General features: G+C 38.8%; 2 protein-coding genes across 2 annotated transcripts; both read left to right on the top strand.

Moving 5' to 3' along the window:
• Positions 1–2830: 2830 nt before the first annotated feature.
• On the top strand, positions 2831–10622 carry cat (catalase). Its single transcript, XM_079810331.1, has 13 exons — positions 2831–3093; positions 4335–4506; positions 4731–4841; positions 5119–5249; positions 5334–5438; positions 5518–5643; positions 7499–7690; positions 8469–8621; positions 8880–9018; positions 9270–9400; positions 9483–9590; positions 9740–9823; positions 10104–10622. Exons 1-13 carry the CDS (start codon positions 3031–3033, stop codon positions 10164–10166), a joined length of 1578 nt encoding a protein of 525 aa, XP_079666457.1. The 5' UTR covers positions 2831–3030; the 3' UTR covers positions 10167–10622.
• On the top strand, positions 10377–13763 carry ifitm5 (interferon induced transmembrane protein 5). The gene is made up of 2 exons (XM_079810332.1): positions 10377–12603; positions 13304–13763. Exons 1-2 carry the CDS (start codon positions 12397–12399, stop codon positions 13523–13525), a joined length of 429 nt encoding a protein of 142 aa, XP_079666458.1. The 5' UTR covers positions 10377–12396; the 3' UTR covers positions 13526–13763.
• The last annotated feature ends 10851 nt before the right edge of the window (positions 13764–24614 follow it).

Here is a 24614-nt window from a genome sequence, read left to right on the forward strand (position 1 = left end):
TGCCCAACTTTACAGCAGAATAAAAATGTTTGGTACAAATTGTGGTTTTGGTCTATACGGCTAATTTTGCCCTTCATGACGAATGTGAGGGGGTGAATTTTTTTAGAACTCATTCGTTTACATTATATAAAGCATTAAAGTTCTGTATAATTAAGGGCGTGGCCACTTCGAGTGACAGGTGGATAGCCATTTATCTGCTGTCTGTTAGTCATCGCGTCACCTCAGCTCCGCCCACGTCCCGCCTTTTTGCCCATTTTCTGTTATCCGGGAGCTCGACCCTACCCCACATCCATATTTTTTTAACAGTCTATGGTAATAATTAAGGAACTTTGTGCGAACCATGGGTGCAGCGGCACAATGAAATTACACTGCCTGAAAATAGGCTAACTTCCGTCAACATAACCAACGTGACAACCTGCTTACACAGAGAGCGTGCTGGGGGCTAGCTGGAGCCATTTACCTCCAGTCTTTGTGCTAAGCTAGGCTAGCAGTGGGTGCGTCAGACAGAGTTATGGCACACATGGAGATGAGAATAGTATGGATTTATCTAACTCTGAGGCACACGGTGAATAAGCTAAAGTCTAAAAAAGTCGGCATGTTCCTTTAAGGCATAACCTGGGACTGTCTGTCCCTTTTCTCAGGCAAGTGCAGTGACACTTATTAGCCTAATAGTGGCGCCACTGAGCCACATCACCTATCATAGACGCAGCATTGAGGGTTTTTTTAACAGTCCAGTTTATTTTAAGATATTTGTGTTAACCAAATTTAATCAAAGTACCAAAATGTAATTCGTTATTTAGGTTAATACATTCTACCACTAGGGGGCGTGCAAGTACTTTATAAAATCAGTGTTGGGGGAAGTTACTAGAAAAGCCTTTAAATAATTATTACCTCTTATGTTTTTGTATTGCAATGCGATTAATTTTCTAGTTACTCTGAACAGTAATAACATTACGCATTAATTACTTAATTAAGTCAATCATTACCTTCTAAAATCCAAACTTTGACAGATTAGTTGTGGGCAAGTTCTGCTTGTGCTCTTCAGTGCATTTGAGGTACGTTTTTGTCAGGGCATAAGTTTGAATTTATAACCCCAATGCATATTACAGTAATGCATATTTCCCATTTTGCACAACAACAAAAAAAAACACTCTTTTCTGCCATCCTCAAACTTGGTTATTAGCATGTCAAAAGTAAAGAAAGTGCTTTTTGATCAATAGTATATTTGTTGTTGGACCTTAAATATAGTTGTTAAATTAGCCTTAGTACATTCAAATCATATATGTAGCGCAAGTAACTACAAAACAGTAACTGTTACGGGATTACCGAAAAATACATAGTAATCCCTCACGTTTGTCATCACAGGAACATGTACTTTGTAGTTTTGTACTTTGTAATGCGTCACCCCAACACTGCGTAAATCACACACGTCATATGTATAAACTAATATCCGTTCACGTTCTCATGAGTTTTCTTCGGCACGAAAGAAAATCTAAAAGTGTTTTAACTGCCGCAATAATTCAAACTTTTGATGACAGAATGTAAAAACTTCACACCAAAATCTGTGAATCACTTCCTACATCATGAACACCTCAAATGTTTTGTAGAATGAGGAACAGGTTTGAGCTGCTTGCAGTGGTGGAGTCGTTTGATGAAGTGCTGCAAATGCTGCGATTCACTTTTACTACTAACAATATTTTAAGCTTGTCACCATTAAACTTCATTCTGTGCCAAATTCACCCTAATAGAAGCAATATTCTCATTTGCAGTGTACATCTGATGTTGGTGAACTTTAAAAGATTTAAAGAATGATAAAACAACTTTACAATGCATGCACATGTAATGTAGAACAAACTGCAATCAAATGAATTGTTTAAATAAAAGTGCTTTATGTGGTTTGTTTCATAAGTCAATATTGTTGTTTTGCATGAGATTTTTGTATGATGTAAAAAAAAAACAATTAGTTATAAGTAATAATATTAAGGAAAGCTAATGTTTTTAATGTTTGGCTACTTGACATCCAAATTCCCCAGATCTCAATCCAAACGAGCATCTGTGGGATGTGCTGAACAAACAAGTCCGATCCAGGCCCTACCTCGCAACTTACAGGACTTAAAGGATCTGCTGCTAACATCTTGGTGCACACCTTCAGGGGTCTAGTGGAGTCCATGCCTCGACGAGTGCATGTTGTTACTTTGCAGTTTTATTCTATATTCCAAAGGTTTTCCCAGGAGAGTTTGTTTCATATATCATTCGCCTAATTTATAAAAACATATATTTTTTATGGCTGCTGACAGCGTTTTCTGAATTATGGACTGATAAAAAGAGAAAATCCGCTCTGTAAAAAACTTCCAATAGCCTATGTAAACAAAGTGAATCAATTTTGAACCAGTCCAATGTTCAGATTTCTGTTTTGGAAATATATCCAAAATGAGTGCATATTTAATGCATTTGCTTATTTAAACATTCCAGTCTTAATTTAGTACTGAGATTATAAATGAGTATAAATTAAATGTCACTGTATTTCCGCACTTTCTGATTATTTTGATGGTGCTTTAAAAATTGGCTAATGAGATAACGATGACACTCTCGGCTATTGTGATTGGTCCATCATGATCAGCGCTGAGAAAAGTAACGTATTTCCCGTGACACCTTCATCTGCGTTGCTTCAGCTGTGGTCTGAGGAATATTTTACAACTGAATATTAGCACCGACAACATTTAATAAACATTTAACTAAAATGTACAGTGGAGAGTTAAAAAGAAAATTATTATGTAGACCCATCGTGCTTGGCCAACGTTCAACAACAACGTTCGGGCCACATAGCCCCGCCCATTTGCGCGACGTTTCAACATGGTGGCCAATAGATATCAGTTGGGTGGAGACAAATGAAGATCACATAAAGGCCCAAGTTAAAGTACAAAGAGCAGACCATTACCAGTTAAATAACATCCCTTTAGTTTAGACAGCTCGTAGGTTTGGATCCACATAAGTTTTGTTTTGCGTTTTGTGTCATTCAAGAGCTGAATAATGGCAGACAGAGATAAGGCGACGGATCAGATGAAGCTGTGGAAGGAGGGTCGCGGCTCTCAGGTTTGCTGCACAGTTTATTTATTGATTAATTTGTTCAAATGAGTTCGGATGTGTGTATTTAAATGGGTATCTCTGCGTTTCTTTTAATGGGTTATTGCACAGTGAGAAATTGTGTTAAAGGTCGCAAGGCTGTAATGCACAAACACGAAAGGGTTTGATTCTATCTTCGGGGTTTCATATGCAAAAAGTCTCTAAACAACACTGAAGTGTTGCGTTGCCTTAAAATATTACTTTATTCTACAATTCTGATCTAAAAGAGAGATACTTGTCACTAGTGCCAAAAAAACTGCATAATCTCGCTGCAAGCAAACATCAGAGCGTTTTAATCATGTATTCATGATATGTATTTATGATATGTATCACTTGTCATGCATTAATGCAGTAGATACTGTCTAATATTATTTTATTTAATTGATTAAAACACTAGTCAGGTGCTGTTGTTCGTTTTGAAAATAGCATCCCCTACGGTCTTTTTTTTTTTGCATGGGGGATGTTTTGGATTTGTAATGGTTTGCAAGTGAAAATTAACAAAATCACGCATAAAAGAAATAAGGTTTATTATATATTTTCAAGCGAAATGTTTTCGTAGTTGAAGTGGGCCAACGACATACGGAAGACGGTTAAGCACCCGCCTCATCCCACTCCTCTCTAACGCGATTGGTCAATAACATGACTGACACCTCACTAAGCGAATCACATTTGATAACGCCTGATATGTTGTGGAAGACTTGTTACATAATATAATTATTATTATTATTAGTTATATTATATTTAATTGTATTATTTATTATATTTATAAACATACGTATACTTTGTATAATGTATATGCAGTCTTAAAGGGACTTTGATATAGGCCACTTTCCTTTTATTTATTTAACGAGGACACGACAGTTGAACTTTAACCAGATAAGCGTTAAGCAGATAAATAACTGTTATGGTTATTTAATCACCATTTTCAGTTCAAATGCCTATACAATCATATTTAATTTGCCAGTTTAGTTTTATTAATTTCGTTTACTTCAGTGGCACACCTTATAGACACACCTCAAATGTATTCATACAGTATACAAATATTTAAATCTAAAAATGACTAATATTGATATGAAAGCATTGACTGTTAAATAATCATAAAATGCATATTATTTGAGTTTAATTAATACAATGATTTGGTTTGTTTAGATGTTATTTTAATTTGATCCATTTTTGTCATTCTGTCTCATTTTGTTTGTATGTTTTCTCAGCGGCCAGATGTCCTGACCACTGGAGCCGGAGTCCCGGTTGGGGACAAGGTAAACTCGATGACTGCAGGTCCGCGTGGGCCACTTCTGGTCCAGGACGTGGTGTTTACTGATGAAATGGCCCACTTTGACCGAGAGCGGATACCAGAGAGAGTCGTGCATGCTAAAGGAGCAGGTGAGTGTGAATAAATACATGCAGCGGTTTAAAAATAAGAGTATTAAATTAAGAAAACAAATCTTGCTGACCCCGAACTTTTGAACTGTAGTATGAGGCTGAAAACCATGCTGAAGTTTGACTGGCTTTGAGTGGATCGACAATATCGGGGCGCTTTAGAGGTTGTACGTGATTGGAAAGACAGTATGAACTTAAAACTAAATCTTTTCTCTGTCTCTTCACAGGAGCGTTTGGCTACTTCGAAGTGACCCATGACATCACACGCTATTGTAAAGCCAAAGTGTTCGAGCATGTGGGAAAGACGACACCCATCGCTGTTCGCTTTTCCACCGTGGGTACGTTTCCGTATGGATATATAATGGTTCTTCTAGTGGCATCTGGACTCTGTATGTATCGATTATGTTGGGATTAGAAGTGCCAGGAAACAATGTCATAACAGAAGTCGTGACACTCAGGTCTCTGAAATGGAGCCAAATGGTTTTGTAAGAGGGTAAAGGGCACATGCAGAAACGGTGTGATAGAAATATAGGGCACACTCTTGCTCGCTTGCCTACTTTAAGTAAAAAGTACTGCCTTTTGTCCTTTGATAAATGTGTATATGTATGTTTGTAGCTGGCGAGTCTGGGTCGGCAGATACCGTGCGAGATCCTCGAGGATTTGCAGTGAAGTTCTACTCTGATGAGGGCAACTGGGATCTTACTGGAAACAACACCCCGATCTTCTTTATCAGGGATGCGCTTCTGGTAAGAGACACAATCCACACACACAATCCATGAATCCATTAAGTCCCAATGTTAACCGAATACCTGTGTTTACTGTGTTTGTAGTTTCCATCCTTCATCCACTCTCAGAAACGAAATCCGCAGACTCACCTGAAGGATCCGGATATGGTTTGGGATTTCTGGGGTTTGCGTCCTGAAGCACTGCACCAGGTACGGCTCAGCCGGTCACTTTTGTGTTTTCACATTAGTGCAGAAAGTCTCACTCGAGTTGATTTGTGTGTATGTGCAGGTTTCTTTCCTGTTCAGCGATCGGGGAATTCCAGATGGCTACCGTCATATGAACGGGTACGGATCGCACACTTTCAAACTGGTCAACGCTCAGGGGCAGCCGGTGTACTGCAAGTTCCACTACAAGGTACTGACTGTTTGTTAGTGTGTGTGTGTGTGTGTGTGTGTGTGTAAAATCTGCAGGTAAATCACAGCCAATAAGCACAAACGTGTGCTTTTAATTAGGGCTAGGCGGTAATGGTCAAATAGAAATCTCAATATTTTTTCCATATCATTTGATGTCGATATTTAGACCCATTAGTCTAAGCCTCAGACATCTCCCTGAACCTCACACAAAAATGGGAAACGCTTCGGCAGTTTGTAAGTCGTCATCTGATTAGTTAAATTCTTCAGGATTTCTGTGAGACGTTGCGTTCTTTAACAGTCCTCCTGGAAACCAAGCCAAACCCCCCCTCATGGAAAAAGAAAGCTGTGTTTACATCTGTGACAATGAGTGCTTATTAGGATCAACTAAATGCTGGATTTTCAGTTCGAGGCTCCATTGTTGCAGTAAACTTGCATGTTCTTGACTGAATATTTTATTAGATGCATGCCGGTCTGTTAACGTAGGGACATCGACTTACATTTTCACTCCTCTAAACATGACGCGGAACAAAACAAACTCTAATTAGTTTGAAATTTATTTATTTTCTTTCCATATTCAGTTTTTTTTCTGAATTCTGGCTTCTGATATAATGCACATTTACCATAAAAAAAATTGTGCCTAATTAAATGAATTAATTAAACCAGTTTAATCAATAATTTAAAATGTAATCTAATTCAAATATAACGGTAAATTTACAACAACAAAAAAACTGAATTTGTGTACTTTATGAATTAAAACATTGAGGAAAAATATTTGGGTTGTTTCATTTGTTTAATAATAGCCAATGTTATTTGATAGTTGATATATTTGCTATTCCTTAGTAAAATGTATTTAATTTAAATAAACATTAAATAATATGATTAACAAAACTATTATTAATATTATCATTAGTAGTCAAAGTATGGATAATGATTTATTTATCATGTAAAATTTAAGAGATGTCATTTTTCACTTGATGTCACCTAGTTAAGAAACCCGTCACTTGTTCTAGTGATGCGCGGGTCGTCTCATAACCTGCGGACTCCGTGGGGAAAGAAATTGTCACTATATTTGCGGGGCGGGTCATTAAAAACAAAACAATTTTAAATATCCATGCATGTTGCATGCAATTCTCTATAGCCTATATTAAATATTTGAGAATATCTATTTTCATATTTTATTAGGTTCTTGAATCTTTGATAAGGTTACAATACGAAGCCTGTAGCAACGTAACTTGCATGATGTCCCCAAACCTTTGGCGTCATGTGACACGTCACGAAAGCAGCGCGCCAAGCAGCTCCCGCCGCCAGCAGCAGCCACATTAACAAAACGGAGAGATAAAAGTGATGGAAAAACGAAAGATGGAAGACGAGGTGCTGGAGTCTAGCCGAAATAGATTAAACCCCGGTACAGTGGATGCCATTCTTTTTTTGCACCGCGAACGTAAAAACGCTAGATGAACATTTCCGTTCAGTGGTTATGTAGCGCAGGCTGTAAAATAGTTTAGCCTATTATATGAATACAAACGCTGTTTTGTTGAAAATTAAATGTTGAAAATCTTCATCTTTTTCTTGTTATTAATATGACCTGATTTATGGTTCATATTCATAATAATCGTATGTTGTTGCCAATTTACAATCTGTAAACCGATGTTTCCAAGCACTTTCAGGCTGAAATAAAGGCTGTTTTCTTTTACATTATAATGCCTAGTGTGTCTATTTAATGGTCGCGGGTGCGGGCAGGTTGTAAAAATAGATACAATGGTGCCTGGGGCGGGCCAAATAAATTCATAAAAGCGGGACCCGTGGGTCGGAAAATAAGCCGACCCGTGCATCACTAACTTGTTCTTGTCTTCCAGACTGATCAGGGCATCAAGAATTTGACCGTTGAAGAAGCGGATCTTCTTGCATCCACCGACCCTGATTACTCCATCAGAGATCTCTACAACGCCATCTCCAATGGCAACTTCCCATCCTGGACCTTCTACATCCAGGTCATGACCTTTGAGCAGGCAGAGAACTGGCAGTGGAATCCGTTTGATTTGACTAAGGTACCCTCATCCCAGAACGCACCTCAAGACACTGCACCACACTACATCACAATCAAGCACTAGGCATGCAGACGCTTCAACAAACATTTGTGAAAGAATGGGCCGCTCTCAGGAGCTCAGTGAACTCAAGCGTGGTACCGTGATAGGTTGCCACCTGTGCAATAAGCCCTTTCGGGAAATTTCCTCACTACTAAATATGCCATGGTCAACTGTTAGAGGGATTATAACAAAGTGGAAGCAATTGGGAACACCAGCAACTCAGCCATGAAGTGGTAGGCCACGTAAAATCACAGAGCGGGGTCAGCGCATGCTGAGGCTCACAGTGTGCAGAGTCAATAGCTACAGACCTCCAAACTTCGAGTGGCCTTCAGATTAGCTCAATAACAGTGTGTAGAGCTTCATGGAATGGGTTTCCATGGCCGAGCAGCTCATCCAAGCCTTACATCACCAAGTGCAATGCAGAGCGTTGAATGCAGTGGGGTAAAGCACGCCGCCACTGAACTCTAGAGCAGTGGAGATGTGTTCTCTGGAGTGACTGATCATGCTTCTCTGTCTGGCAATCCGATGGACGAGTCTGGGTTTAGCGGTTGCCAGGAGAACGCCTGACTGCATTGTGCCAAGTGTAAAGTTTGGTGGAGGGGGGATTAAATGGTATTAAACCCTACGGATTAAGAATAGGTTGTCATTAAAGTTCATGTGCATGTAAAGGCAGGCGTTCCAAAACTTTTGGCAATATAGTGTATATGCCCATTCTGATGTCTGGATCTTTATCTCTCAGGTCTGGTCCCATCAGGACTTCCCTTTGATTCCTGTGGGACGCCTTGTGTTGAACCGAAACCCTGTGAACTATTTCTCTGAGGTGGAGCAGCTGGCATTCGATCCCAGTAACATGCCGCCCGGCATTGAGCCCAGCCCGGACAAGATGTTGCAGGTTGGTTTTTACTACGATGTCAAAACCTATAACTAAGCAACATACCCAGACACATTTCATAGGTGCGTTTGCACAGGCTTATGATTCACAAAAAGATGCTTGTTCACGATTTTGTCCTTGAGCAAGGCACTTAAGCTCTGGTTACTTGTAATAAGCATCCTGTAAATCACTTTGGATTAAAGCGTCAAGGACTAATGACTAATTACAAGAATTACTAGAACGACTAAATGCTGAAATTACTCAATTCTTTTGCCGCAGGGGCGTCTTTTCTCTTACCCAGACACACATCGGCATCGGCTAGGAGCGAATTACCTCCAACTGCCGGTCAACTGCCCCTACCGCACCCGTGTGGGAAACTACCAGAGAGACGGCCCCATGTGCATGTACGACAACCAGGGTAAGTTGCACACGCACCATGCATTTAAAGGAGCAACATGCACAGCAGAAGAAAAAAAGTCACTCATGTCACATCCTGGGTTTGGTTTTGGGTATTAGATGGTATTAGTCTCTTAAAAGTGACTCAGATTTAACAACGCAAAATCTGTCTGGAATGGTGAATCAGGACATGTGACCTGAATGCTATGAATTTTGTTGTGGTGGAATGAAATCTGTATTGAAATGTTAAGCAGTTCCTGTCCGGTCCTGTAGGGGGAGCTCCTAACTACTTCCCCAACAGCTTCAGTGCTCCTGATACCCAGCCGTGCTTCATGGAGTCCAAGTGTCAGGTGTCTCCTGATGTGGGCCGATACAACAGCGCAGACGATGACAATGTGACCCAGGTGTGTTGGCGATCGTGTGCATCTGTTTACAGATAATGACACATATGAGTTATAATATTTCCCGCTCTGATCAATTCCACAGGTGCGCACGTTCTTCACCGAGGTGCTGAACGAAGCCGAGCGAGATCGTCTGTGTCAGAACATGGCCGGTCATCTGAAAGGAGCTCAACTGTTTATTCAGAAACGCGTGGTATGAGCTTTCGTTTTTGGTCATGTGAGATTTTTATTTTTTTGTTAATCTCATGCTCAACTAATCAAACTAGTATTTTGAGGAACATACTTGAGGGAAAAAAATGTATCATTCAGATGTTTTTTTGTGAATTTTTTTTTTTTTTGCAGGTGCAAAACCTGACGGCCATTCACCCCGATTATGGGACTCGTGTTCAAACTCTCCTGGATAAACACAACGCTAAAGGGAAAAAGGTAGAAAGCATTTGAACAGTCTCGCACACATTCATGTCTGATATTTTAGCATGTATAACAAATCAAAACCATTAAAAAATGTTACTTGAAATAAAATCAAATTAAAAACTAGCTTGATGTACTAAAAACACTTAAATAAAAATGAAAACTATATATATTACATTGAAAATGAGTAATATAAAATTAAAAACGAATTCAAAATGTTAAAGCTAATAATATCTGAACAATATTTAAATTACACTGGTGTTTATATCATTATTTTCTGTCTTTGTCTCTCCAGAACAATATTCATGTTTATAGTCGCGGTGGACCGTCTGCTGTGGCTGCAGCCTCTAAGATGTGATTTAAAAGTGCCGCCCCCTCCATACACACACACACACGCACACAAATTCATTCTCTTATAGAGTGTGATAGTCATGATGCTTAACTCATTCCTTGTGTGCTGTAGAAATGCAGACATCATATCTAACATGGCCAATGATTCCAAAATCATGATTTATGCCATTAAACCAAATGGGGGCCTGTGATGCGTACGCAAGTTTGAGCTAATCCAGTCTGTTTCAATATATTTCTGCATTTTGATTGTGTGCGAAAAGTAGAATAGCCAAAAATAATCGGAGAATTAATAAATGTTTTTAATATAAAGACTGCGATGCTAGTCATGCAGTTTAAAGCTGAATAGGAGAAATTATCTCTTTCCGTCCCTTTTGCCTTAACTGAATATAATTCAGTTGTGTTAACAAGAATGTAACGGTTTTAGTCATTTTTGTAATGAATAAATCAGAATATTTGATCTCTATGACTGAGTTGTGGATTCATTTGAAATCCTGGTTGTTGTTTTTTTTGCTTTTCCAAAGCCTGAATTACCAGGAAATTCACTGAAAATCTTCATCTTTGTCATACCTTTTCAATTTTATTCTCGCAAGTGAGATTTGAAGGGTGAAATTTTATATACACTATATTGCCAAAAGTTTTGGGATGCCTGCCTTTACAGGCACATGAACTTTAATGACATCCCATTCTTAATCCGTAGGGTTTGATATGGATTTGACCCACCCTTTGCAGCTATAACAGCTTCAGCTCTTCTGGGAAGGCTTTCCACAAGGTTTAGGAGTGTGTTTATGGGAATTTTTGACCATTCTTCTAGAAGCTCATTTGTGAGGTCAGGCACTGATGTTGGACGAGAAGGCCTGGCTCTCAGTTTCCACTCTAATTCATCCCAAAGGTGTTCTATCGGGTTGAGGTCAGGAATCTGTGCAGGCCAGTCAAGTTCCTCCACACCAAACTCTCTCATCCATGTCTTTATGGACCGACGCTTTGGGAGCATGAAATTGTCCAAAATGTCTTGGTATGCTGAAGCATTAAGAGTTCCTTTCACTGGAACTAAGGGGCCAAGCCCAACCCCTGAAAAACAACCCCACACCATAATCCCCCCCAACCCCCCATCAAACTTTACACATGGTACAATGCAGTCACACAGGTACCCTTCTCCTGGCAACTGCCAAACCCAGACTCATTCACGAATGGACTTCTTGCACAGGTGGCAACCTATCACGGTGCCACGCTTAAATTCACTGAGCTCCTGAGAGCGACCCATTCTTTCACAAATGTCTGTAGAAGCGTCTGCATGCCTAGGTGCTTGATTTTATACACCTGTTCCCATGGAAGTGATTGGAACACCTGAATTCAATGAAATGGAGGGGTGTCCCAATACTTTTGGTAATAGTGTGTGTATAAATGTTTTCATTTCAGCTTGTTCCTCCCATAGAAATATTGTCTTTGGAAGACTCAAAATAGCTCAATTTAATGTCTTTTTAAATAATTTTTGGGGGGAATTTTGGAGCTCAACCGTCGGTTTGAAGAAAGGGATGTTTTTTTCATTTTTATTAAAAGGTTCCAAACATTCAGTTAACGGCTTTCCATTTTTGAGTGAATTTCTCCTTTAAATGCTTTGCTCTTTCCACTAGAAGGCGCCATTTTCTTACAATGCCCAGATCCAGATTTGTAACAGGACACCATGGTGACCAAAATAAACATCACTTGAATGATTAAAAAAAAAAGTTCAGCTTCAGCACACGTTTCCTAGACATGTTGGTGCTCCAATAAGGTTGCAGGTTTGAGTATGGCTTGCGTCCCGTCCCCATTTCTATCCCCCAAAACCCCTCTGTAGGCTCTTTTCTAATAAAATGGACGAAAGGCCCTAAATACCCCTAAAAAAACATAAATGATTCAGAAATCTGGTAAGTTAACATTTTAAAAATAGAGTAAATATTTAAGATGTCTTTATGTTTAGGTCTATTTTTTAAAAATAGTTTTAATTGTGTGTGTGTGTGTGTTTTTTTTTTAACCAAACCTAGAGATTTTCTTGAAATTGGTACATGTATAGAAGCAGCACCCTGCCCTGATCTCTCCAGCAACAACCACATAATGAATGATCTCTCTCTCCATCGCTTGCGCTCTCTCTCTCTCTGACTCCGCCCATCTGCATTGCTGTATAAGTAGTGTCCTGGTCTTTCTCCTCAGTAATTCCTCTTCAGATTCTTCCAGGAGTTTTTGACCCCTGACCTCCGAGGATGGATAACGCTACATACAGCTACGTGAACGACTGCACTCCGCTCACTAACTGTAAATCCGGCCGTAAGGCTGGCGCCTCCACGGTGGTCAACATGAGCCATGCGGGCAAGAAGCCACCAAGTGACTACCTGATTTGGTCACTCTGTAACACTCTTTACGTCAACTTCTGCTGCCTGGGATTCATGGCTCTGATCTACTCCATCAAGGTGAGCTCCAACACCAAATGTCTTTGTGTGGCTTTAACTTCTTCAGAAATATTATTGGATGTCACATGATGGACCATTAAGGTTCTTAATTGGAACCAAAATGGTTTTACAGCCCAATGCCACATCTACTGGTGCTTTAACCCAAAAAACCTGTCTGGAAGAACCAATAATGCAACATTACAAAGTTAAATCTCCAAAGAACCATACAGTGATGGCATAGAAGAAACCTTTCAGTGAGCAGTTTTTAAAAGAAACATTTTTTCTTAGTGTGAAGAACATTTTTCCATACACACTTAAAAATAAAGGTGCATTTATGGTTCCATGAAGAACCTTTAATATCCATTAAATCTTTCAATTCAAGAGGTTCTTTACAGTGGAAACTAAGAAAAAACATTTATTTTAGGAACTGTTCACTGAAAGGTTCTTTGGGAAACCTCAAATGGTTCTTCTATGGCATTACTGTGAAAATCCCCTTTTGGAGCCTTTATTTTTAAGAGTGTAAAATAACTTTTTGTGAACTGGAAAGGTTCCATAAATGTTAAAGGTTCTTCATGGAACAATCGATGACCTTTATTTTTAAGAGTCCAGAGATGGTAGCACCTAATGCAAGGAACCATAGAACCTTGATTTTTGTGTTCATGTGGTAAAACACGTCTGTCTGAGACTTATTTCCATTCTGTGTGTGTGTTTGTGTTTTCAGGCTCGAGATCAGAAGACCTTGGGCGACATGCGTGCGGCACAGGAATGCTCAGACAAGGCGAAGTGGTACAACATTCTGGCATCGGGCTGGAATCTCTTGGTTCCTCTGCTGGTGGTGGGTCTGCTGGTCCTGCTCCTGGTTCATCTGGGCAGCTCAGAGGGAACGTTTGATTTCTTCGGTGAAGATGGATTTCAGAGTTTCATGAAGCTCTTCAGCAGGTAGACAGAGCGACTCGAGCAATCCCACCACCAAAAGCTCCTGCAAACCTTCTGGACAGTTCACCCGCTCTCCACTTTACCAGCATGTTGTTTTCTTTGGCTGTGTGATGAATTTATTATTATTTAGACTTGTTTTTTTCATGATTAATGTCAATGTACTGTATATCTACCCAACAATTCTATTTTATGAAGTAACGTAAATTGGCTCAACTGTATTTAATAAAATATTTAATTTCCTCAGTAGTTTTCCACATGCCTTTCCTTGAGCAGATTTCTGTCATAAGTGGGATTAAATAATTACATTAGCGATATTTGCAGTGAAATTTCGACGGCAAAAAGGTCCAATGTCAACAGTGCTATCAAACCAAACCTCGCAGCGAATTCACGTGACCAATGACTGGATTTCGCGTGAAATGTCGTCTAGCACCGGTAAATGTGAATTATCGCATTAAGATGCGGTCACATTAGCAATATTTCAGCGAAATTTAGACAGCAAAAAGGTGTATTGCCAATAGTGTAGCGATGTATAAAGCACAGCTTATACAGAAGTCACAGCTATCGCGGGCAAATTCGCGTGACCAATGACTGGATTTCGCCCGCGAAATTTCGTCTGGTGGTGTTAAATGTGGCCTTTAGTGATGTTTGATTCACGAATTCACGATTATTGTCTATTTAATGATTCATATGTATATTGTGCTAAACAACATGTTTAGTAGTAGCCTAAAACTATGATGAGGTTGCGGTGACTGACATAAATATGGTAAAATCTGTGTAGTTTTATGAATACACAATAATCGTACACAACTAAATATTTATTTTATTAACACCAAAAAAAAAAAAAAAAAAAAGCTGATTTGCAGGTCTCCAAGTCTGGTCAGGCTTGTCTTTTTGCTGGTTTTAGATGGGTTTTGCTCACTTTTCAGTTGAGACAACTTAAACCAGGTGAGACCAGCTTGGCCTGGGAATGGAGATCATGTAAGGCTGTTTTAAGTTAATTGGTAAAGAGCAGGTTAACATGATTTCTATGCTTTCTGGGAGCTTGTATTTCAGGGAGACTGAAGGGGTGCTGTGGTTTAGTTCTCATGCGTCTCTGTAATGTTCGGCCGTGCCGCCTGTGCTTACAGCGGTGACCCCTCCCAGCTCTACTGGTATTTTTATCATTTAAATGACAGAGCTGGTTGCCAACCTTCACTCCCCTTCTATTTCAGTCGGTGTACAGAGTGGACACAGATGTTCAGGGACTCGATTAAAGAGCAGTTAACACACACCCTCATGTAGACCTATTTCTCATATGTGTGGATTCTTGCTGATATCTCAGTCTAACTATTATGGTATACATAGGCCACACAGCCTATATGACTATTCTATGGGAAACTTTGAAGGTTGCACATATGCTGTTCTGTATATCTCATCTCAGCAATAGTGCACGGTAAAGAAAACATCCATCGATCACCGAATGGTACAATCATTAATAAAACAGCTCTATTCTGTTTACATGCAGTGTACACTTTCTTGATAAATAGGATTTAAATTATTATTTTTTTAATAGTCTAGTTGGCAACATGCCACAATTAATAAGAAGTTAGTGGCTTAAACCTCCGGAAAGAACCCAGATGCACACAATAGATGATAACAGAAATGGTATAAGAATGAACATTTGTAACGGGATGATCATCTGATGTCTCGGCATTGTTGTCTTGTCCAATAAAGTCTAATCTTTTGGCATTTGGAATATCTTTTGAGAGATTTTTTGCAAAGAGGGAAAAGATTTCACGACGCTAAATAAATCTCAGAGGTCTTTGGTGTTCAGATGCAGATTTAAGATCTATAACATTACATATAGCATTATCATGTCAGTGTTTTAATAAACATGTTAGGGTGAATCTCACCAAACATGTCAAGAACATGTAGTATATTTTTATTGAACATATAAAAGGTACTTGTAGATTAGACATTATGTGGAAGTCAGGAAAACTGTAGCGGCAACAGGTCAAATTCAAAAGAAAGAAAATATTAAATATTACAATAAATTTTGTCCTTTCAAATTTGATTACCATAATGAAGTAAATGTCATTGTCATTAGTGTAAAACACACACACAAAATAAAATTTGATTTTATAAATGTAAAAACATACAATTGTAGTAGGACTATTTTAAATAATGTTTAATATAGTTCCATATTATATACTATATTATATATTTATAATTTACTAGAAACTAATGAAAAAAAAAAATTTTTTAACGTTGCCGTTAAAAGCTAAATGTATTTAATAAATGATATTATAATAATTATAGTTTAATAAATTAATGTAGTAGGCCTATTTGTTATACTGCATTTTATTTTAATTCAGGCAGATTGAAATATGGATTTTGTTTTATAATAATATTAATGAGAATGAGCATTTGGGGGGAAAGTGGTCTATAACTGTCTTGGGAAAAAATATTATATATATTAGATTTATACGTAAATCTAAAAGTTTATGTATTTATACACACAATATTTTAATATGATATTTAACATAATATGCATAATATATAATGGGGGATTGGGAAGAGATACAAAAATGATATCATATTATATATGAATGTATTATTTTTTCCATGTCATTACATTGTTTGAGCATGAGAAACTAATGAAAAAAAAACTTTTTAAACAATTTTACTGTAAAAAGCTAAATGTATTTCCTACTGTATTTTTCGTGTATAATTAAAAATTGTTTCAGCATTTCGACGTTTTGTAAAACATGCATGCTAATATGCCCAAATCCAGAAACGAATGATTTGATGCTTGCGAGTAGTCATTTAGCAGCACATAAGCAGTCATTTACACACTTTCATCCGAGGCTATTTACAGCGCGCTTATTACAGCCTCAGCGGTGATAGCCTCGATCTGTGGGATGCCCGTGTGCTGTTCTGAAGCAGAGTTTCTTGGATTGAGTTACAGCTTCTGTTTTCTTGCTGTCTGTTTTTTCTTCATTAGAGTTTCAGTAGGATTCATCTGCTTTCAGGAGGAGGCAGGAGGGTTTTTAGCTCCCGTGGTTTGAGCACAACCACATTAGGGAGGATCACACACATAAACACCCACAAACTGAAATTACCAGCTGGAGCAGAGCAGACGTCTATATGCAGCTGATCTGAGAGGACTGAGGGATAATCTTGCCCTTCCGCCTGGTTTGAGGCTCTATAATGAAGCTCGGTAGTTTCTGGGTGGCTTTCAGCTCCCACCCAGTTTTAATAACAGGTAAGACGGCGGACTTGGTATATTTGTTATCAGTTAGTACAGATCAAGGTCTAAACGTTTCTGTTACTTACGTACTAGTAGGCACGTTACGTCTTTTAAAAAGTCATGTGGTACCATGTCACTGAATGATCACACACACACACACACACACACACACACACACACACACACACACACACACACACACACACACACACACACACACACACACACACACACACACACACACACACACACACACACACACACACACACAGCCATACTAATAAAAATATACAGCTTGAATCAAAGTCTCTGAATAGAATGATCAAACTGTCAATAAATGTGCGTTAGCCCACATCTGTTTCTGTGTCGCCCTCTAGTGGCTAACCAAATCCCCACTTACAAAAAAAGTGACAAAATTTGTCTGTTCTCTCTCTCCATGTACCTGGGATTACCTTAGGGCAGGGTTCCTCAAACTCGGCCCTGGAGGGCCACTGTCCTGCAGAGTTTAGCTCCAGCCCTGATCAAACACACCTGAGCAAGCTAATCAAGGTATTCCGGATAACTAGAAAATTACTGGAAGGTGTGTCTAAACTCTGCAGGACAGTGGCCCTCCAGGGCCGAGTTTGAGGAACCCTGCCTTAGGGTATTCTAAATTGCAATATAAATACCATGATAAATTTCAAAGGACCATAGTACTTCCATGTTGTAGCGCCTTAGCATTGTGGAAACACCAGCAGATGGCGCTGTAGGGTAAATTACATTAGGTCTTCTGAGATATATCAAAACAAAAAATATAAAAAAAAAAATATTTTTTCTATTTTATGGGGCTGATTATAAAAGATTATATCCTCCTGAGGAAACTTTTTTGAATCTAGTATTTTGTCATGTCTACATTGTTTAGAGCAGGGGTGTCCAAAGTCAGTCCTGGAGGGCCACTGTCCTGCAGAGTTTAGCTCCACCTTGCCTCAACACACCTGCTGGAAGTTTCTAGTATGCCTAATAAGACCTTGATTAGCTGGTTCAGGTGTGTTTAATTGGGGTTGGAGCTAAACTCTGCAGGACAGTGGCCCTCCAGGAGCAGGATTGGACACCCCTGGTTTAGAGCATAAGAAACTCATATGCTATTCATATGCTATGCTCTGTAGTGGACACCAGGAAAGATAAAAGGACATGATACGGCATAGGCAAAAACACTGGGATTTTTTAAATTCCCGTGTCAATTTTTAGGTTTCAGGATTTTTGTATAAAGATGATTCTCAACTATGTTATGAAAGATATAATGGAATGAATTCATATACCATTTTACTTTATGCAATATGTGGGTAAAATGGCCATAAACGGGTAGTGCCAGTCCACATTTAATTTACATATTAATGTATTCTTGGGGCAACATGTCATGAAAAAAATATGTAATAATGGGAGTAATAATTGGCAACATTTTCTTAATAATATTTAATAGGAATATTGATATATAATTTAATTCCCTATATATATTCACTTATTGTGTCCCATAATGCCTGATAAACATAATAATAATAATAATAATAATAACTTTAATTTATATAGCGCCTTTCACAAGACCCAAGGACGCTTAACAAATAGCAAGGGAAGGGATGGACGGGGGGGGGGGGGGGGGCTGGGGGGGGGGGGGGTAAGGATAAGAAGGAGAGAAACCAGAGCATCTATGGCCCATAGGCCTCAGTGAAGAGGTGTGTTTTAAGCTGGTTTTTAAAGGTTGCTAAAGATGTTGCAGAGCGGATGGCATGAGGAAGCTTGTTCCAGAGTGATGGTGCACCCACACAGAAAGCTCTATCGCCAAATGTCCGTAGCCTGGACTTAGGGACAGCGAGCAGGTCCTTGTCTGAGGACCGCAGGGACCGAGCTTGACAGTACGGATGGAGTAGATCCGTCAGATACTGAGGTGCAAGTCCATGTAGAGATTTGTACGTCAGTAGTAGGAATTTATATTTGATCCGTGATTTAACTGGCAGCCAATGAAGCTTCTTTAGGATTGGACTAATGTGAGAACCGAGTTTTGTGTAGGTTAGCATCCTAGCCGCAGAGTTCTGTACAAACTGGAGTCTGTCAGTAGCTTTGCTGGGCAGACCAAACAGGATACCATTACAGTAATCGAGTCTGGAGGTGATGAAGGAGTGGATAAGGGTCTCAGCTACAGAGTCGGAGAGGCATGGTCGGAGTCTAGAGATGTTCTTGAGATGGTAAAACGCCGTTTTAGTAGTGTGTTTAATGTGTTGCTGGAAGGAGAGAGTAGGGTCCATAATGACGCCCAGATTGCGTACTTGAGGAGATGCATATATTGAGCAGCCATCCACATCCAGTACGAAGTCATCAACTTTTTTAAGAAGTGACTGAGAAGCAAACACTATGAGTTCTGTTTTATCTTTGTTGAGTTTAAGAAGGTTACTGACCAGCCATAGCTTTATGTCCTTCAGGCAGTTGATGAGTGTCAGTGGTGGAAGAGGTGTGGAAGGGTCAGTACTGATGTAGAGCTGGATATCATCAGCGTAGCAGTGGAAATGTAATCCATGTTTCCGGATAATCATCCCAAGAGGCAACAAATAGATATTGAACAGTAGAGGGCCAAGTACCGATCCTTGTGGCACACCATGTAAAACTGGCGCCAATTCAGAGCAAATATCCTTAAGGGGGATGTATTGTTGCCTGTTGGTGAGATAGGATTTAAACCAGGAATATACAGTACCAGTGACGCCAATGAGATTTGAGAGGCGAGTGAACAGAATCGTGTGGGATACCGTATCGAAGGCAGCTGAGAGGTCAAGAAGTATTAAGATGCTGACATGCCCAGAATCTGCTGCCATGAGAAGATCATTTGTGATTTTGATTAGGGCCGTTTCAGTACTGTGCTGTGTCAAACATGCTTTAAGTCCTGAAATCAATGCCCTGTTTTGTAACGGAAAGTCATTTTCTGATTAGAAACCCTATAACATTTTCCTGAGATGTTGATTTAAGATTTAATTTGAAATGATTTCAATGATAATTACAAAATAATAGAATATTTCCATAAGACTAGGCCTACTAAATTTGATCGCTACATTTGCATTTAATCATTTGCAGACGCTTTTATACAAATAGGGTGGCCATTTCCGTAACACCAAAAAGGAGGACACTTTGCAGCATTTAGTGAAGCAAGAATAATTGCATATTTGACACCGCTTTCAGCCAATCATTTGTTTGACCAGAGATCTTACGGCATTAGACGCTATGCTGCTGCTTTCCAATAAAGATTCTAGAGGGGGGTTTTTTTTAGCAACTTTTCAGCGCAACTCCAAAAAGGAGGACAAATGAGTGTCTGGCTTAAGGCTGCGCCGGACTGTCCGGCCAAAATCCGGACGTATGGCCACCCTACTTTCAAATGAGGAGAGCAATAGAAGCAGTCAAACCAACACTAAATTAATGTCAGTCATTTGTAAAGACCAAGGGGACGTTGTTGTCATGCCGAAAACTCCAAACATTTGGCATCTCTGACTGTGCAGGACATCCTGACTTGTATGTAGTCAGAGAAATTCACTACAGTGGACACAAGTCTCTCCTTGGGTCCCGGAGGATATAACCGATCTCTAATTATGTTTGAATTGGTTTTTAAATTACAGTTAAACTAACTATAAAGAAAAGCATTCTATGCATGTTGTTTGAACAACTTTATTTAGGCTAATTCATCTGTTCACCTTTATTTTACCACACAGGTCACCCGAGAGCAAATCGCTAATTACACGGACAAGAGTTTTCCCAGAGAAGGGTCGTTCAGTCAGCTGGTGAGTTACTGATTCATAAATGCTGCTTGATGACGTGTGTCAAGATTCTGACATCACAGAGCCCGATTTGACGCGCCTCAGCGAGTGTGTCAGCTGGTGACCCACACCCTCGGCTGACCCCTCCCTCTGCTGGACGTGGTTGGCCAGCTGGTGTCCATGGAGACGCAGCTGTGGAGTGGGTGAGAAACACTGGAGACCCTGACACTCATGAGGGACGGCATCTGCCCTGTAATTTCACAACGGATCCAGATATGGTCTATATACACAAGCTCTTTTCACGAACGGCATACATTTTGGTGTCCTATGATTTTTTTGGTTTATAATATTTTAATGCACAATTCATGTTAAACTAAAAATAACCTAGAGTTAAAAGTTGCTACTGTTAAACACATCAAGTGACCTGTATCCCACTTTAAAGGTCGATTTTGGCCAGAGGTCTTGACTTTCTCAACTTACAGTAATTCAGGAGACCTGTTACCACAACTTAAATAAATGCATGGTTGCAAGTTAAAAAATATTATTTATTGTTTTAATTAAACCTTTTGAGTTTCAAACATTATTTTGTAGAGTTCTGTTGACCTAATGTTGATCATTAGTCTACATCAGCTTAACCACTTAAACTGTACAGGGTGGTGTCATTTTACAGGAAACCCTTTGAAGTTACATAAAACACTGCTAAAAGTGATAGACATGTAAGTATATGTTGTCTGAGCTGTAATAAACCCACCCCACCCCACCCCCCCAAAAAAGAGGCGCTTTTTGTTTATTTTTTTGGTTATAAATTCATTTTTGAAAGTGTGTAACTCAGGCGCTCGCACCCTGCAGGCGATTTGGGCTGTTTCCACTAAATACCAGAAAATACTGGGGGAAAAAAATATTATTGTCTGGATCATGTTGAACCACCCCCCCCCCCCCCCCCCCATACCCATATACAGTGGTATAAATGTAATATCCCAGTGTCATTTTACAGAAATGACCCTGAAATGACTTAAAATACTTCTGAAAGTGATAAATATTATTGTATATGTTGTGTGTGATATAATGAACATATAAAATATAAAAAAAAAACAGACAAACACAATAGGCGTTTCTGATTATTTGGTTATAAATTCATTTTTGAAAGTGTATATCTCAGGCCCTGTGTGCTCTAGCACCCTGCAGACAGTTTGGGCTGTTTCCAGCATATGTCAGCAAACACTGGAAAAAAATAATTTCATTACACTGGGATATTGCATTTATACCACTGTATATTGGTATTGGGGGGGGGGGGGGGGGTTCCTCCCTTCTGATCCATTTGAATAAAGCTTGCATACAACATGATACCGACAAAATTATTTTTTCCACTATTTTCTGGAATCTAGTGCAAACAGCCCAAACTGTCTGCAGGGTGCTAGAACACACAGGGCCTGAGTTACACACTTTCACTTATTACAGCTTTTCAATTTGGGTAGACCAAATCCAGGCGCAAATCCCCAAAATTGTCCCAGAGCATAAGTAGCAATTTCTGCGTGAATTGGCTTTTCTTTTCTTTTTTTATTAGGCTGTAGTAACTTAATGAAATAGTTTGATAACTTTTTTAACATTTTGAAATAATCCGTAGAATTTACATTCACTACATTGCAGTAAAAATCTGGGTTACATTTTATTTTAGGGTGTCCATGTTACAGTGTAATTGTACTTAGTACTGAGTAATAATAATTAACTTTAACTAATTATGTTCTTACCGGTATTTTAGGGTTATGATTATGTTTGGTTTAGTGTAAAAAAAAGTTGCTGCCTTAATTTTTTTTTAATTAACTTGAATGTTTAAGTGATTTCAACTTAAAATATATTAAACTGACTTTTTTTTTCTTAAATTAAAAATGCTTAACTTATTTTGAGATCATGTTAAAACATGTTGTCATCAACTTATTGATCATATAATTTTTTACTGTGTAATTATGAACAATTTATAGTAATTCCTATAACGTGTAACAAGGACACTGTAAAATATATAAATCTGTTTTTAATTATTAACTACATGTAATTATGTTTTCTTTTGACATAATCTGTGTGTTGACCTAATATTGAATTCATTTTAGTAACAATCTTTTTAAATCATTGAATACATTTAATTACTCCCAAAAATGTAAAAAAAATTAATTATATATATATATATATATATATATATATATATATATATATATATATATATATATATATATATATATATATATATATATATAACAAATAATGAAAACAAATTTGTTACAAATAATTGTAATTCTTTCTCTAAAAGTTATTCTAAGACAACATGAAAATATTTTTCTTTATTTTTTTGCAAACTAGGTTTATCAATACAAACCAACACGTGGTTTAATTTAGGCAAAATTTTTGTCCTGTCTTTGTATTTATTATTCTCTGTATTTGTATTTAATTTAATTTTGTAAAGTTAATTTAATTTTGAAATGCAGTGATGTTTAAACGATGTTTGATTGATGTGCCTTTCCCCCACCCCCATAACAGTGTGTGATTGATGTTGTGGACTTCTCAATGGTTTCATCTCTGTTACATTTGGTCCCCCAGTGCAAATGTGCCTATAGAAAACCACATCAGTTGAAAGTAATCAGACGCAGATGGTCCTTCCTGTTCCATTCAGGTCATATGTTGGTTCTTTTCTCTTGTTTCTTTTCTCTTGATTATACAGGTAAGTCGTTTGTAGTTCGAGTACTTTGTCAATTTGAAGAGGGCTTTGAAATTTGAAGTCAGGCAAATACAATCAGAAACTTTGGTCTCTCGGATTGGGAACTTTAAAAATGAGCTCGCTGTCATACAGATGTAAAACACGGGCGAATATTAAGCGGATCACCGGAGAGTGTGTTGTTTTTGTATGCAGACACGCGCCATTCCTATGCGCGCGTTCCAGCAGGTGCTCTCGCGGGGAGTCGCGCGCGCTGAGAGGAATTAGCTGAGTTGTGGGAGGAGCGCGCGGGTCACGGAGCTTTAATTCGGCCTAATTTGCAGGTCAAAGCGAGACGGCACGCTCTAGTCCTTTCTTTTCATCTCTCCCGCTCTCCTTCATCTCTCCCGCTCGTTTTCGCCCCGCTTTTCTTCTGCCTATGTGGTCTTAAAAACAGTCGACCCCCTTCCCCTCCCCTCCCCCACTGCGCTTTCTTTCTTTCTTTCTTTCAGTTGTGCTTGCAAAGGCAAATTGAACAAACCCTTAATCCTAGTGAAGGCTAAATATTGACAGACGGCAGACAATACTGATACACCCATCGTGAGGCTTGCTACCTGTTCTATAACTTAGTTTGTATGTGTGTGTGTAATTTTACATATTTGATCGAATATGTTTAAGCAAGACAAGACTTGCTTATGCGGGTTTTTCCCAATCAAAATGATGTCACTTCCCCAAAGATGATGTCATTGATATACTGGCTTTTGCTCATTTTTTTAAGACTAAAATGGCGGAAAGTGAAATTGAGCTCACATATTATCAATTAAAACAATAACCTATATGTTTACAAGTTTCAATGAATTTTTTGATCATGTATCAATAGTCAGGTTTGCTATTTAAGTTTGAGATTGTTGAAAGCCTATAGTGTGCCCTGGTCGATTAAAATATCTCCTCGTCCTATGATAATCTATTAGAGGTATTGTGAGTATAATTTACTAATCACTTTTGGTACAACAGTACTCAAACATTCCAGCTAAGGACTTCTGGGAGAGAGAACGTAATATCGTGTTTTGTTTTGCTACCTCAAAAACTCCACCAAATGATTCACTAGAAGTTCATCTACCAGGCATATGCCACTCCTTGTTTGTTATATAACATGAAAAGAAAGTCTGATCTTTTTTGTCATCTGTGTAGCAGTGCAAGTCCTGGGCATATGCTCTGGGACTGTCCTCGAATTGCGCAGTTCTGGTCTTCGGTCCAGGACTTATTGTCAGGGTCTGAGGAGCCAGATACAAAATGACCCATTGGTTTTTCTCTTGCTGGATGATTCTTCGTTATCACTGTCTGTCAGTCTAAAGAAGATTCTGTCCGCTGCCCTTACTGCTGCTAAAAAGGTTATCCTGAAACTGGTTGGAAC

This window comes from Gobio gobio, assembly GCF_949357685.1.
Source record: "Gobio gobio genome assembly, chromosome: 25".
NCBI classification, from domain to species: Eukaryota; Metazoa; Chordata; class Actinopteri; order Cypriniformes; family Gobionidae; genus Gobio; species Gobio gobio.

Coding starts and splice junctions, on each gene's coding strand:
- cat (XM_079810331.1), top strand. CDS start 3,031: ATGGCAGACAGAGATAAGGCGACGGATCAGATGAAGCTGTGGAAGGAG. Junction 4,507..4,730: donor CGTGCATGCTAAAGGAGCAG/GTGAGTGTGAAT, acceptor GTCTCTTCACAG/GAGCGTTTGGCTACTTCGAA. Junction 9,401..9,482: donor ACGATGACAATGTGACCCAG/GTGTGTTGGCGA, acceptor TCAATTCCACAG/GTGCGCACGTTCTTCACCGA.
- ifitm5 (XM_079810332.1), top strand. CDS start 12,397: ATGGATAACGCTACATACAGCTACGTGAACGACTGCACTCCGCTCACT. Junction 12,604..13,303: donor CTCTGATCTACTCCATCAAG/GTGAGCTCCAAC, acceptor TTGTGTTTTCAG/GCTCGAGATCAGAAGACCTT.